Raw genomic sequence first — 17,302 nt, 5'->3', positions numbered from 1 at the left:
TGTTTTTTTATTTAAATTTATAAAAGAAATTTTATTTTATTTTGCAGTTATAACATATTTATTTTTTTAATGTTACATATTTATTTTCATTGTTTTGTTTTTTGGAATATACGTATGTTAACAACGTCATTTAATGTTACATATTTATTTTCATTGTTTCGTTTTATTTTATATAGATTATTGGGATATAGGAGATCCAATATACAGATGTGATTTTTGTGGTGCGATATTCTGGTATGAAGAAAGGTTATGCCGAAGTTATAAATCTCGAAATCCTAAATACTCCATGTGTTGTATGCAAGGGAAAATACAACTTCCTCCTTTAAAAAAACCTCCTGAAGTATTGCATGATTTATTAAATGGAGTGGATGATAAAAGCAAACATTTTCTTGAGAATATCAGATCATACAATAGTATGTTTTGTTTCACGTCGATGGGAGGGAAGATAGATTCGAGTTTAAATCAAGGTGGCTCCGCTCCAGTTTTTAAACTTCATGGGCAGAATTATCATTTAATTGGAAGCCTACTTCCATGTGAAGGCGCATCTCCGAAGTTTGCTCAGTTATATATTTACGACACAGAAAATGAAATTACTAATCGGATTTCTGCTGTCAGGTATACATTAAAATATGTCTTATTTTATTTATCGTTTATGTGAATTTAGTAGAAAATATTCATATATGTCAAATAAAAATATTTTTCAGAAAAAATAGCGACACAAACAATCTGCATCTGGAGATAGTCTCTGATTTGAAGATCATGTTAGATGAAAATAATGTTTTAGTCAAGTCTTTTCGGATGATCAAAGAAAGAATGATGGTAGAAGTACAATCCGATATTAAATTACGGCTGATTGGGAGAAGAGATAAGGATGGAAGACGATATAATCTTCCTTCTACTTCTGAGGTTGCTGCATTAATTGTGGGAGATTTTAATGAGGCTTTGGGAGACAGGGATATTTTAATAGAAACACAATCTGGTCAACTTAAACGTATCAATGAGTTGAATCCTGCATATCTCTCTCTCCAGTATCCTATACTTTTCCCCTATGGTGAGGATGGTTATCGAGAAGATATTCCATTATCAGAATCCAAATCAAGTGTTGGAGGTAGAAAAAAAGTGAGTATAAGAGAATTTTTTGCTTATCGACTGCATGATAGGGACATCGAATTTTCAAGTATTTTGAATTCAAGAAGACTTTTTCAACAATTTATTGTTGATGCATACACAATGGTTGAATCTGGAAGGTTGACGTATGTTCGGCTGCATCAAAACAATTGAGATGTGAAATGTACAAAGGTCTTCATGATGCGCTTTTGCGTGGTGAAACAAATGCATCTACACAAGGAAAACGTATTATCTTGCCTTCTTCTTTTACTGGGGGTGCAAGATACATGATTCAGAATTACCAAGATGCCATGGCTATATGTAAGTGGGCTGGATATCCAGATTTGTTTATTACATTTACGTGTAACCCAAAATGGCCAGAAATTGTGAGATTTATCGAGGCTCGAGGATTAAGGGCCGAAGACCGTCCGGATATTGTCTCCAGAATCTTTAAAATGAAGTTGGATGTCTTGATTAAAGATGTCAGAAAGAATAAAATATTTGGGAATGTTAAAGCAGGTATAACATTTTTTTTAAAATATAATGTTTGATATATTTCTTATCTTATAATGATTATTAATATCTTTTAGTACATACAAATAATTAATTTTTAATAAATTGTTTCAGTGATCTATACTGTGGAATTCCAGAAGAGAGGATTACCACACGCCCATATTTTGCTCTTTCTATGCAAAGAAGAAAAATGTCCAGTAGCAGAGACAGTCGATCGTATCATTTCTGCCGAAATTCCCGATAAAAATCAGGATCCTGTTTATTATGATGCAGTACGGGATCTAATGATGCACGGTCCATGCGGTGAGGTAAGAAAAAATTCTCCATGTATGTCTGGCGGTCGTTGCCAAAAACATTTTCCTAAAAAATTTGTTGAAGTGACATCAATTGATGAAGATGGATATCCAATATATAGACGCAGAGATAATGGGCGAACAATTCTCAGAAATGGTGTTAATCTAGACAATGGATTTGTTGTTCCCCATAATCGTTATTTGTTGATTAGATATGGAGCTCATATGAATGTTGAATGGTGCAACCAATCTCGGGCTATCAAATATTTGTTCAAATATATAAATAAAGGGCACGATCGTGTGACGGCATCATTCTATCGGAGTTCAGATGATGAGAGTTTGGGAAAAAATGTTGATGAGGTGAATATGTACTACGACTGCAGATATATTTCCCCATGTGAGGCTGCTTGGAGAATTTTTGGATTTGATATTCAATATAGAGATCCACCCGTTGAGCGTTTGAGCTTTCATCTTCCGAATGAACAAAATATCATTTTTTCAGATGCAGATGAAATCAGTAATATTATCGATCGACCTACTGTTAACCAGAGCATGTTTCTGGCATGGATGGAAGCTAACAAGAAATATCCGGAGGCAAGAGAATTGACATATGCTGAATTTCCAATGAAATTTGTTTGGAAGCAAGATACACGAGAATTCGTTCCAAGGAAACAGAGATTTTCGATCGGGCGCATTTTTTACGTTCCTCCGGGATGTGGAGACATGTATTATTTAAGATGTCTCCTAAATGTAAACCGTGGTGCCACTTGCTATGATGATATAACTAATGTTAATGGTGTTCAATACCATTCATTTCGTGATGCTTGCTATGCATTGGGATTGTTGAATGATGACAAAGAGTATATCGACGGCATTATTGAGGCAAGTCATTGGGCTTCAACACAATCTTTGAGAATTTTACTTGCTACTCTATTGTCATCGAACTGCATCAGTCGACCTGAAATACTTTGGGAATCATGTTGGAAGTATTTGTCAGATGATGTTTTATACAGACAACGTAACCTGTTGCAACACCAAGGTATGCATGCATCAATAAAGTTTTTCAGTTATATTTGTTAATTTTTAAAAGTATATATACATAGATGTGTATGTTTTTGATTAATACCTTTTTTTTTGGTAGAATTGCAATTGAGTGATGATGAAATTAAAAATTATGCATTGGTTGAAATTGAAAAATTATTACGAAGCTATGGAAAAAGTTTGCGTGAATTTCAATCAATGCCATTTCCCGGTGATCAATATTTTCAGACTACTTCACGGAACAGATTAATACTTGATGAGTTGAGATTTGATAGAAGATCTTTGTCTGAAGAACATGATAATCACCTTAATAAGTTGAACTCTGAGCAACGTCATGTGTATGATACGGTGATGAATACAGTTCATTCAAATAAGGGAGGTGTTTTTTTTGTATATGGATATGGAGGTACTGGAAAAACATTTGTCTGGAAGACTCTATCTGCATTCTTGAGATCGAAGGGAGAGATTGTGTTGAATGTGGCATCAAGTGGTATTGCATCTCTTCTACTGCCTGGTGGAAGAACAGCTCATTCACGCTTTGCGATTCCATTTAATCCTAATGAAGAATCAACATGCAATATCAAACAAGGGAGTCCTCTTGCGGATCTTATTGAAAAATCTAAGCTTATAATTTGGGATGAAGCTCCAATGATGCATAAGTTCTGTTTTGAAGCTTTAGATAAAAGCATGAGAGATATAATGAGATTTGTCAATCCTTCAAGCCTTCATTTGCCATTTGGGGGCAAAACCGTTGTTTTTGGTGGTGATTTTCGTCAAATATTGCCTGTTATTCCAAAAGGCAGTAGGCAAGATATTGTTAATGCAACCATCAATTCTTCTTATATCTGGAGACATTGTACAGTTTTAAGATTGACGAAAAACATGCGACTACAAAATTTAGGTTCTGATGAAGAATGTGATAAGACAAAGCAATTTTCTGATTGGATTGCTAATATAGGAGATGGAAAAATTGGAGAATCAAATGATGGTTATGCGACAATAGATATTCCAGATGAACTTGTGCTGAAAGATTATAACGATCCTATTGCATCGATAGTCGAGAGTACGTATCCTTCGTCAGACATTTCTATTAGTGATACTGCATATTTTCAACAGAGAGCTATTTTGGCACCGACTCTTGATGTCGTTCAATCCATAAATGAATACATGATATCTCTGAATCATTCTGAGGGAAGATTGTATTTAAGTTCTGATATGGCATGTCAATCGGATAAAAGCGTTGGTTTATTGCATGATGTTCATACCCCTGAATACTTAAATGGAATAAGATGCTCTGGAGTACCAAATCACGAGTTGAATTTGAAAGTTGGAACTCCGGTTATGTTGCTGCGGAACATAGATCATTCTCTTGGTTTATGCAACGGCACTAGATTGATTGTGACTAGGCTCGGAAACCATGTTTTGGAAGGAAATATTCTGACTGGAAGTAATGCGGGTCACAAAGTACTTATTCCAAGAATGTCTTTGACTCCTTCTGATCCAAGACTTCCTTTCAAATTTCAAAGAAGACAGTATCCTTTGATTGTATCATATGCAATGACAATCAACAAAAGTCAGGGTCAATCATTATCTCATGTAGGACTTTTTTTTGAGGAATTCCGTGTTTAGTCATGGTCAGTTGTATGTCGCTGTATCTAGAGTTACCAATCCTAAGGGTCTCAAAATCTTGATATGTGATGGCAAGACCAATCAGAAAAATTCAACAACAAACGTTGTATTTAAAGAAGTTTTTCAAAATTTATAAGATAATTTGTTTGTTTTTTTAATTATATGATATATAATGCATATTTCGATTGTTTGTTCAATATTTTTTTTAATATTTTTTTTATCATTAACTGTATAAAATAATATCACGTGCATTGCATAACATATATTTGTTTAAAGAGTTTGTCCTTTTTACATTATTCTAATTACTCACTATAAAATTAAATTTGTTTATATTTTACTTTTATAGTCAAATTTCAATTTAATACAATTTAATTATATTATACACAAGATATAGCCCGTGCATCGCACGGGTGAAATACTAGTATATATAATAACTGAGTTTTTGCCATTTTTGGCAAAATCCCGCCAAAACTTTCTTTCTAAAAACGGAAATAATACTTAATTATTTTATTATATATAGTTAAAATAATGGTACATTTCGATATCAAACATAAATGATATATATTCGGTTTTTACAATAACATATAAAATATTCTGTAAATTATATAATTTACCATATATAATCAAAATAAAAATTTACTTCAAATCAAATACTTTTATTTTACGAGAAATGTCTGAAAAAATGCTCTATTTTAAGATTAAAAAAATCGTCTCTAATAAAATCGAAAAATGTCTAAAAAATACACAGAATTATTTTTTGTATCGATTATCGATATATTAATACACTATCTTTCACAAAATCAAGAATTGTAAAAAAAACAAAAATAAAAAACAAAAAAAAACACATAAGTTTGGTTTCAATCTCATAATATTTGCTTTCCAAATATACAACCTATCAATTAACATACAAATCAATAATAGATATACATATTTTTACCATATATGAATTAAAGATACACAAATAATGGTACATTTTGATATCAAACATAAATGATATATATTCGGTTTTTACAATAACATATAAAATATTCTGTAAATTATATAATTTACCATATATAATCAAAATAAAAATTTACTTCAAATCAAATACTTTTATTTTACGAGAAATGTCTGAAAAAATGCTCTATTTTAAGATTAAAAAAATCGTCTCTAATAAAATCGAAAAATGTCTAAAAAATACACAGAATTATTTTTTGTATCGACTATCGATATATTAATACACTATCTTTCACAAAATCAAGAATTGTTAAAAAAACAAAAAAACAAAAAAACAAAAAAAAAACACATAAGTTTGGTTTCAATCTCATAATATTTGCTTTCCAAATATACAACCTATCAATTAACATACAAATCAATAATAGATATACACATTTTTACCATATATGAATTAAAGATACACAAATAATGGTACATTTCGATATCAAACATAAATGATATATATTCGGTTTTTACAATTACATATAAAATATTCTGTAAATTATATAATTTACCATATATAATCAAAATAAAAATTTACTTCAAATCAAATACTTTTATTTTACGAGAAATGTCTGAAAAAATGCTCTATTTTAAGATTAAAAAAATCATCTTTAATAAAATCGAAAAATGTCTAAAAAATACACAAAATTATTTTTTGTATCGACTATCGATATATTAATACACTATCTTTCACAAAATCAAGAACTGTAAAAAAAACAAAAAAAAAACACATAAGTTTGGTTTCAATCTCATAATATTTGCTTTCCAAATATACAACCTATCAATTAACATACAAATCAATAATAGATATACACATTTTTACCATATATGAAATAAAGATACACAAAATCAATTATAGATATTCACATTTTTACACATAATTTTTTTGTATCGATATATTAATACACTATCTTTCACAAATCAAGAATTGAAAAAAAAACAAAAACAAAAACAAACAAAAAAAACATATAAGTTTGGTTTCAATCTCATAATATTTGCTTTCCAAATATACAACCTATCATTAACATACAGATCAATAATAGATATACGCATTTTTACCATATATGAATTAAAGATACACAAAATCAATTATTGATATACACATTTTGACCATATATGTACTTTTTTTTTTCGATTTGTATGTATTTATATCAATCAATTCAAACAAACCATTAAACAAACTTTAAAATGTAAATTAAAACTTTTAAATTACTTATAAATTCAAAAAAAACCATATATCCCAAATATCAGATAAATATTATTTATATATATATATATATATATATATATAGTTTTGATATGATGAACATCCATCATGTGCACTTATATGTGCACCTGCTGATGTGTGTGGGTGTTTATATATATATATATATATATATATATATATATATATATAATATATATATATATATATATATATATATATATATATATAACCGAATGTTTAAATTTTAAACTTGAAAATTAAAATAAACCACCCTTAAATCAATTATACATATTCGCATTTTTACCATTTATGTATATGCGTATATTTTTTTATGATATGTATGTATTTATATCAATTCAAACAAACCATTAATCAAACTTTAAAATTTAAAATTCAAATTTTAAAATTAAAAAATAATAATATATATAAATATATGATAAATATTTATATATATATAAATATATATATATATATATATATATGTATATATACAAACTTATAGCCGAATGTTTAAATTTTAAGCTTGAAAATTCAAATAAACCACCCTTAAATTAAGTAAATCATTAAATTTTTTAGAACTTAATACACATGCATGTATATATAATTATAACCAAAATTAAACTTGAAAATTCAAATAAACCATCATTAAATTCAGCAAACCATTAATTTTTTTTAAAATTAACATATATATATATATATATATATATATATATATATATAAAGAAATTATAACCGAATTTAAACTTGAAAATTCAAATGAATCACCCTTAAATTTAGTAAACCATTAATTTTTTTTAAACTTAACATATATGTATATATAAAAATTATAACCGAATTTTTAAAATTCAAATAAACCACCCTTAATTTCAACAAACTATTAAATTTTATAAAGCTTAACATATGCATCAGAACATGTCAAATATAGATTTGAACACAATGATAGTATAAATATTGTTCACGTCCACAATGTTGTAATATTTCCAAAAAAAAAACCCATCGATTTTATTAAGAAAACCAAATGACTGAATTGTTTAAAGTTATCCCTGAACTCGAGCCTTCAAACTGTTACTCCGCCCTAAAACTACCACTGATTCATTCTTACAATTTACCTTCATATGATATCATTGGAGATACCACAATGGAATGCATATTTCAAGATGTTGAGATATACATTTTTTTTATCTATCTATCTATCTAAAAAATGTTAATATAATTTACATTTTTCTCATTTTTACAGGGAGCACGCATATATGCAACCATAAAATATGACATCCTTGATAAATTGAAGTCAATTCTCAAATAAGGTAATCTTTATACTGTTAAAAACATGATTGTTCACAAAGAAATTTCATCATTTACATACGTTGATGGGAAGGTTCTATTCAAAGTTCAATTCAGAACCAACTAGATTCGCCGATTTAATTGAACATATAGTACTGTCATGAAATGAATAAAAACCTATTGTTGTGGAAAAATATTGTGGATAATTTATTGAAAGTCAGGTATAATAATGCTATTTTACTTGAATGTCTATTTTTTTTAGCTTATTTGGGAAGATGAAGTCTCCACACCTTCAAAATCCATTAGCAAGACTGTGATTTCAAAAAAATGCTCTAAATGATTCTGCACTGTAAAGAACCCTCATCGATGAGTTCTCATCTATTGCATCTGACAAAAAATTGAAGGCTAACATCAAGCAAGAGAATGACTGAAATTTATTCTTCGCATTGAGAAAATTTATTTCAAGTTTTATTTAGATATTAAGGTTTTATGAAACATTTATCTTGATTTACAGTTTATGAGAATTTGTGGATTTTTAATTCTACTACTATTGTTTTAATTTGAGGATTTAAGTTTAATTGTTGAATTTTAAATATTTTTTGAATTTATAATTATAACTTTCTTATTCTATAATGTCTCAAAATTTATACAACTAGGTTATTTATACAATTTCAATTAAAAACCTTTCAACATAACTTAAAATATTTAAATCCTTTCATTTAATTTTCACAATACCATTAGTTGAATATTTTAAAAATAATCAAATATTATATTTAATACTACCATAATTACATATATATATTTTTTTTTGAGAAAAAAGTCATTCATATAGATTAAAATCTCCAGTCAAGAGAAGCTATTACAGAAAGCCAATTAGGTACATTATCAAATAACCATAATAAACATGAAGAAGAACTAAAAGCTTTATGGGTCAACTCATGAGACACTCTGTAGGCTGTACGTTTCATATAAATTTGATTTAATTATTCAAAGCGTAGTGTTTTTTGCATATGAAGTGAAATGCTAATAAAATACAAACACACAATTTTTTTTCTAACACATTCATTTAACAGATTTTTTGCAATTTTTGGTAAAATATCGCCAAAACTCTATTACTAAAATAAGTATTTTTTTCACCAAAAAAGGAAATACAATTTTTAAAATTTATTATATTGACCCACCTCAAAATATAGGTTGCATTTAAATATCTACATTGATGTATCATTTTATTTAATTTATGTTATGATTTTGAGTGTTGTGTTACTTTTATATATTTAGTTATCACTATTTTTTTTCATATTAAATAACTGTAAATGTTTTTGTTTTTGTTTTTTTATAATATTACATTTTAGAACATTTAAAAAGTACCATTATAAATTTTTGGTTTATTGAATATTTGTAATTCGATATTAAATGTATATTAATTATAAACTTGATATAATTTTTTTAACATATTCTAAAAAATAATTTAAAATTTAATTTAATAAAATACTAATACTCCGTGCATCGCACAGGTGAAATACTAGTATATATATAAAACAAAGTATTTTGTGTCTTTGTTCTTTCTTTAGGCAAAAAAAAAAAAAGGTCATGACAACCACTATCAAAAGAGACGCAAGTTTCGCTCTTATTCTGAAATCAAAATCATCAACAACCCATAGCCATTCATTCGAAATAAAAGTACTCACTTAATCCCATGACCACGAGCAATCGATTTACAAGGTTTTCCATACAATTAATCAGGAAATGGGAGAGAAGCAAAAAAATTTTTGAAAATCGTCAAGTTGCCGAGATATTTTTTCTCAGGAATAATACCCAACATATACCTGAGGTAAAGACTACATGGCAAAGGTAAATAAAAACGAGGTTAGGAAGAAAGCGAATCGTGCGTAGTACTGAGCAGCCTGAATTCTAAGTATCACTTCTTAGCATGAAAAAACTACATAGATTTTGTGAAGATAAATTGATATTGTGATTCAAAAATCATTCCGTTGATTAACCATCGGACTGCCATATTAATACTTTTTTTTAATCTTCAGGCTACAATTATAAAAAAAAAATATAGAAGGCATGAAATAATCTTAGACCCCGTTTGGTTTCAAAAGTCAAGCCAAAAAAGCACTTTTTAAGTGCTTTTCAGTTAACAAGGTGTTTGGTTGACCTAAAAAGTGCTTAAATAAGCACTTTTTAAAGTCAATTTAGAGCTTTTTCAAAAGCTAAAAATTATAGCTTAAAAAAGTGTTTTTTAAAAAAATGTCTACCAAATCCAAACGGGGCCTTAATCAGAAGTTAATTAAAAACTTGTGTCAAGTTCATACCCTTGGGTACCGTTTGGTACATGAGATGAAAGTGAGATGAGACACAAATTTTTACTCATCTCATGTTTCTCTCATTTTTTGTTAACCCAATGATATTTCATGGCCCGGTATAAGATTAGATGTAGGTTTGATGACAAATACCTCTCCACCCATGATATTAGTGGAGGATGAGTGTCATATAAGTGACATTGTGGGAAATTGACAATGACAATTAAGAGAATAAACACAATAATCCTACAAAATAAAAAAACATACAAAACAACATATTATTCATAACTATGTCTTGCTTATCCATATCTCATCATGTTTTTATTCATCTATCGTACATCCCATCCATGATACCAAACGGCATCTTGAAGTTATAGTACTTCATTGAAGACCAGAATGAATGGCTATTTCGGACACAAAAGCACTTAATATTAGAATGAGATATATAAATGCAGTGTGTAACAAGTGCAGACAAAGTTCAAATACATACGCTTTGATAAACCTATGGTCCATTATCTGTTGACTCTTTCCATGTTTTTTTCTTCTTAAAAAGGATTTCGATAGTGATAGGTTACTCCTAAAAATTCAACTGGGCCTGAGCCCAATCATGAAGGTCCACTTCAAATATTTTTGAGGCCCAAGTGATATGAATCTCGATGAGTATGATTAGCAAACACAATTACAATTTGAATCGCACCCTCTAATCAATAAACAAAAGATCCAAAGTTTTTGCCCAATCTTTGAAACAAGTAAAAATAGCTAGAATTTTGGATTTCCACCTTTAATCGACGGAACGATTAACAACAGAAATCACGACAATTGAAACCAAAAAAAACCTTCAGATAACTTGTATCTGACAATCTTCAGTGAGAAACAATCGACAAACGTTTCCAAGTAATTAAACTGAAAAAGTTTGATTTGAAGAGCAAAGCAAAGCTTTGAATAAAATTCTTGAGATAATTTCAATAATTTGTATATATACTGAATCTGAATTATTATTAATGAAATAAACAAAAGTATTTATAGTTTACAATCAAAAATAAAAGATAATGCAAAATATATCCTAAAGATATCAAAGATATCATCTAGAAAGTTTTCTAGTATAATTAAAACTCTCAAAAATAGAAAAATAACATCAAAATATCAAAAATCCCGAACACACACACAACACGCCGAGTGTGTGTAAATTTTCGGAAAAACTCGCTCGCTCGAGCGGAGGTGCATGCTCGCTCGAGCGAGGAAGTCTCTGCCTCGCACTTGCCTCTGCGCTCGCTCGAGCGGATGTGGATGCTTGCTCAAGCGAGAAACACTCTGCCCAAAAACTTTCAATGCGCTCGCTCGAGCGACACTGGGTTGCGCTCAAGCGAGACCTCTTCTGCCTCAATGCAATTTTTTTTTACTGTTTTTGACTCCCAACACTTCAAGAACACATAAGAAACTTCCAAATTTATCTTTAATTGCTCCAACTCCATCTTGATAATTCATCAACAACATTTGAAGTGTCTTCTTGAATTTGTTAGCTTGACTCCTCGTGATTGGTCCTCGTGGCAAATCCAATATATCTCGAACTCCCCTTGCCACTCGGTCCACACGTGAGTTATCCATGATCGCATCATCCTCCCCTTCTTGAAAGTGATTTGTCCTCAAATCTCGTTCGTCTCCTACATCAAACAAAGATAAGTCAGAAACATTAAATGTAGTACTCACGTTATACTCACCTGAAAAATCTAGTTTGTAGGCATTGTTGTTGACTCGCTCCACGACTTGAAAAGGACCATCCCCTCGAGGTAACAACTTTGAACGCCTCTTCTCCGAAAAACTCTCATTCCTCAGATGCAACCAAACCCAATCACCGGGTTCAAATACAACCTTCTTCCTTCCCTTGTTCGCTTGCATAGTATACTGCAAATTCTTTTTCTCGATATTCGCACGTACTTTCTCCTGCAAAGTCTTCACAAACTCAGCTTTCTTCTTGCCATCAATATTAACCCTTTCACTCAGAGGTAATGACATCAAATCTAACGGAGTCAATGGGTTAAAACCATACACAATTTCAAAAGGTGAATAACTCATAGTAGAATGCACACTACGATTATAAGCAAATTCAATAAATGGCAAACAATTCTCCCAATTTTTCAAGTTCTTTTTAATGATAGAGCGCAACAATGTCCCTAAAGTTCTATTAACTACCTCAGTCTGTCCATCAGTTTGTGGATGACAACTAGTAGAAAACAATAACTTAGTTCCAAGTTTACACCACAATGTTTTTCAAAAGTAACTCAAAAATCGAGTATCCCAACCAGAAACAATACTTCTAGGCATGTCATGCAACCTCACAATCTCATTAAAGAACAAATCTGCAACATGCGAAACATCATCTGATTTATGACATGCAATAAAATGTGTCATTTTTGAAAACCTATTAACCACAACATAAATAGAATCCCTCCCCTTCTTAGACCTCGGTAACCCAAAAACAAAATCCATAGAAATGTATACCCATGGTTCTTTAGGTACTGGAAGTGGAGTATATAGCCCATGTGGTTGTGATCTAGACTTTGTTTTCTTACAAGTCACACACCTCTCACACATTCTCTCTACATCATGCTTCATATGCGGCCATTAAAAATGTTCATGCAATAGTTGATATGTCTTATCCACACCAAAATGTCCCATTAAATCACCACTATGCAATTTTCTAACAAGTAACTCCCTAATTGAAGACTTAGGAATGCACAATTTATCCTCTTTAAACAAATAGCCATCATGCAAGTAAAATTTATCCTTTGGACCACGAATACATGACGCATAAATCTCATCAAAATCAACATCACTAACATACAAAGCTTTCACATGCTCAAACCCCAAAAATTTTGAATCTAAAGTATTTAAGAGCACGTACCTTCGTGACAATGCATCCGCCACCACATTCTCCTTACCTTTCTTGTACTTGATTACATAAGGAAAACTTTCTACGAACGCTACCCATTTGGCATGTATTTTATTCAACTTTTGTTGTCCCTTGAGATGCTTTAAAGACTCATGATCCGTATGAATCACGAACTCTTTTGGCCTCAAGTAATGCTGCCATGTCTCAAGTACCCTCACCAACGCATAGAACTCCTTGTCGTAGGTAGGATAATTCAAAGACACTCCACTCAACTTCTCGCTGAAGTACGCCACTGGATTTCCCCCTTGCATCAACACATCTCCAATCCCTACACCTGATGCATCACATTCAATTTCAAACGTATTAGTAAAATCAGGTAAAACAAGTAAAGGAGCATTAATCAACTTTTGTTTAATGATATTAAAAGACTTCTCTTGCTCCTCGCCCCAATGGAATGGAACGTTTTTCTTGATGACCGCAGTCATAGGCGCCGCCAATGTGCTAAAGTCCTTCACGAACCTCCTGTAAAAACTCGCAATCCCATGAAAACTCCGAACTTGACCATTTGATGTAGGTGTCGGCCAATCTCGAATGACACTTACCTTCTCTTCATCAACCCTCACACCTTGTGCACTCACAACAAAACCAAGAAACACGAGTTCGTTCGTACAAAACACACATTTCTTCAGGTTAGCATATAAATGTTCAGCACGCAATTGATTAAAACAACTCTCAAGTGTTCCACATGATCATCTAAGTTTTTTCTATATACCAATATATCATCAAAATAGACAACCACAAACTTTCCAATATATGCACGCAAAACATGATTCATTAAACGCATGAAAGTACTAGGTGCATTAGTCAACCCAAAAGGCATAACCATCCATTCATACAACCCATATTTTATTTTCAATGCAGTTTTCCACTCATCTCCCTCAATCATCCTAATTTGATGATAACCACTTTTAAGATCAATTTTGCTAAACACACAAGCACCGTGCAATTCATCTAACATATCATCAAGTCTAGGAATATGATGCCTATACATAATGGTAATGTTATTTATAGCTCTACAATCAACACACATACGCCAAAATCTATCCTTTTTAGGTACTAACAATACAGGTACAGCACATGGTGACATCGACTCATGCACAAAACCTTTATCTAAAATTTCACCTACCTGCCGTTACAACTCCTTAGTTTTCTCCGGATTGCTCCTATAAGCTGGACGATTTCGCAATGCACTCCCGAGTACCAAATCAATTTGGTGTTCAATTTCTCTCAAAGGTGGTAATCCTTGAGGTAGCTCCTCCGAAAATAAGTCATCGAATTCCTGCAATAGAGAAACAACAACGCTTGGATGATCTCCGGCTATATCACTTGTGTTAAGGAGTATCTCCTTATAAATCATCAACACAAGTGGAATTTGAGAATTCGTAACATCTCTCAACTCACTTTTTTGTGCTATATATATCTTTTTTTCAGCCTCTTTCCGCTCAATTTTTTTTTCATCTTTTATTTTATCATTATTTGTTTCTAAGGTCATCTCAATTTTTTTATCACTCTTTTTTTCGGCCTCTTCTCTCTTTTTTTTTTTTCATTTGATCCTCCAACACTTGTTTTGGAGTCATAGGCAATAATACAATAGACTCTTTGTTCATTACAAAAGAATATTTATTTTTAAAACCATCATGAACCACTCTTCTATCAAACTGTCATGGTCTACCCAATAAAATATGACACGCTTGCATAGGGACCACATCACACAAAACCTCATCAACATATTTGCCAATAAAAAATGGCACCACAACTCGCCTATTAATTCTCACTTCCGCACAGATTAAACCATTGCAACCTATATGGTTGAGGATGCTTCAAAAGAGACAACCCCAATTTTTGCACAAGTTTGCAACTCGCTACATTGGTGCAACTACCCCCATCAATAATAAGACTGCATACCTTCCCATTCACAAAACAACGATTATGAAAAATATTTTCTGTTGAATCCGATATTTTGGTGATAACAAACAACAACTCATTGTATAGGAATGTGCTGCCAACCATTGTATTTCAGGAATCTACTACAACTTCTACCGGAAGCTTGTCAACCGCCTTTGCTCTCGACCGGCTGAAGTCACAAGCCTATCGACTGGCTATCAAAACCAGCAGAGGATAAATCTATCTACCGGAAGCTTGTCAACCGCCTTTATCTCTCGACCGGTTGAAGTCACAAGCTTATCGACTGGTTATTCAAACCAGCAGAGGACAAATATCTCTACCGGTAGAATGCCAACTGCCTATCTAGATATCTCGAGACAAGTACCTGTGACAAGATGTTCTTTGCAGGATCCTTTATTAAAAGCAGAACCGGCGTTTCAGAAGATTTGTTGACTCCTGCAAATCAAGACAACAGGTTGTACCAAAATGGCAAAAACACAGAATGACTGCAGATAAAGCATTCGACCGTTTATTCCAGTTTTGGACCCTGGAAGTTGTCTGCAGTGTACGATCCTCATGCAGAATCATCAATGCATTTATGAGCATTAAATGTGCATTCAATGCAGCATCAGAACGTTCAAAATAAAGACGTTGATGATTGACCTATATAAAGGGAAGATTGCTCAAAAAGAGAACAACAACAAGAACAACAACAAGTGATACGAGACAACGAAGAGAGACAAGCAACTCAGAAAAATTTCAATCACTTGACTAATATCAGAAGTCCTCATCTGATATACTTGAGCACACTTACAAGATCATCTGCTGCTCAAATAAACCCTCGCCTACAGTTCACATATCTGATCGTCAAGGATCATCCTAGGGTTTTCAAGCCTCTCGACCGCTCTGCAGTCTGAGAAGCTCAACTCAACTATACTCAGTGTTGAAGAGACTTGAAGCTGCTCTGAAAGCTTCCACCAGTCTGATAAGAACTGAGAATCTTATCTGTGTAAATCTAGGAGTTTCGGATTAGGCATTGGATAAGTCCTAAGTCTGAAGTGGGTGTATTACAAGACGTTGTAATAACCAAAGTCTTCTAGTGAATTCCTTCCTAAGTGGAAGAAGGGGAGACGTAGAAGGATTAAGCCTTCGAACTTCCATAAAATCGTGCTTTAGCATTTACTGCCATTTATCTTACATCCTGCTCATACATTGCATTATAAACTTTGCATCACTAAAACCTCTGAACTATTTCCGCACTATTTAAGTTGTTCAAAACGTTTTAGAAGTTGAGAAAACTGATTAAGTGAACTAAACCTCACTTGATCATTTCTAAAGAAGAAGAAGAAAAGTTTCAGAGTGTATTCACCCCCCCTCTACCCTCTGAACCGATCCCAACAAGTGGTATCAGAGCGGGTTCCTTTCTCAACTGCTGATCTGAAGTTTTCAAATCATGACTTCTTTCAACAGAATTCCTATGTTTTCTAAAGAAGAGTATGATGATTGGAAAATTCGCATGCAGGCACATCTTGCAGCACAGGATGATGACATGCTATATGTCATAACAGACGGTCCTATCAAAATTATGAAGGTCAACCCAGCTCTAGCCGATGGTGCAGGACAAATGATTGAGAAACCAAGAGCTGAGTGGACCACTGAGGACAAAAAGAAGGCCAATCTTGACAATGTGGCCCGGGACATCCTATACAAAACACTGGACAAGAATATGTTCAGCAAAATCAAGTCATGTTCCACAGCAAAGGAGATTTGGGAGAAGCTCACTCAGCTGTGTGAAGGGAATGACCAGACAAAGGAAAACAAGCTCACTCTGGCCATTCAAAAATATGACAACGCCAAAATGAAGCCAGGGGAAACCATGGCTGAATTTGATGAACGGTTCAGTAGTATCATCTGTGATCTTATTGCTTTAGGTAAAACTTATACTAACCGTGAAATTGCTGTGAAGGTTATGAGAGCTCTGCCCAAAGAATGGGAGATCAAGACAGTGGCCATGAGAGAGTCAAAAGACTTGAGCAAGGTTGAACTGCATGATCTCTTTGCAGATCTCAAAGCCTATGAGTTCGAGCTCAACATGAAAACAGAAGATGAACCA

General features: G+C 32.1%; 1 protein-coding gene across 1 annotated transcript; it reads left to right on the top strand.

Moving 5' to 3' along the window:
* Positions 1–433: 433 nt before the first annotated feature.
* LOC140877819 (uncharacterized) lies at positions 434–4,583 on the top strand. The gene is made up of 5 exons (XM_073281402.1): positions 434–615; positions 705–1,119; positions 1,248–1,626; positions 1,735–2,952; positions 3,055–4,583. Exons 1-5 carry the CDS (start codon positions 434–436, stop codon positions 4,581–4,583), a joined length of 3,723 nt encoding a protein of 1,240 aa, XP_073137503.1.
* The last annotated feature ends 12,719 nt before the right edge of the window (positions 4,584–17,302 follow it).

The sequence above is a fragment of the Henckelia pumila genome, chromosome 2 (genome assembly GCF_033568475.1).
Source record: "Henckelia pumila isolate YLH828 chromosome 2, ASM3356847v2, whole genome shotgun sequence".
In the NCBI taxonomy this organism is placed as follows: Eukaryota; Viridiplantae; Streptophyta; class Magnoliopsida; order Lamiales; family Gesneriaceae; genus Henckelia; species Henckelia pumila.
This window is presented reverse-complemented; position numbering and strand designations above follow the sequence as displayed.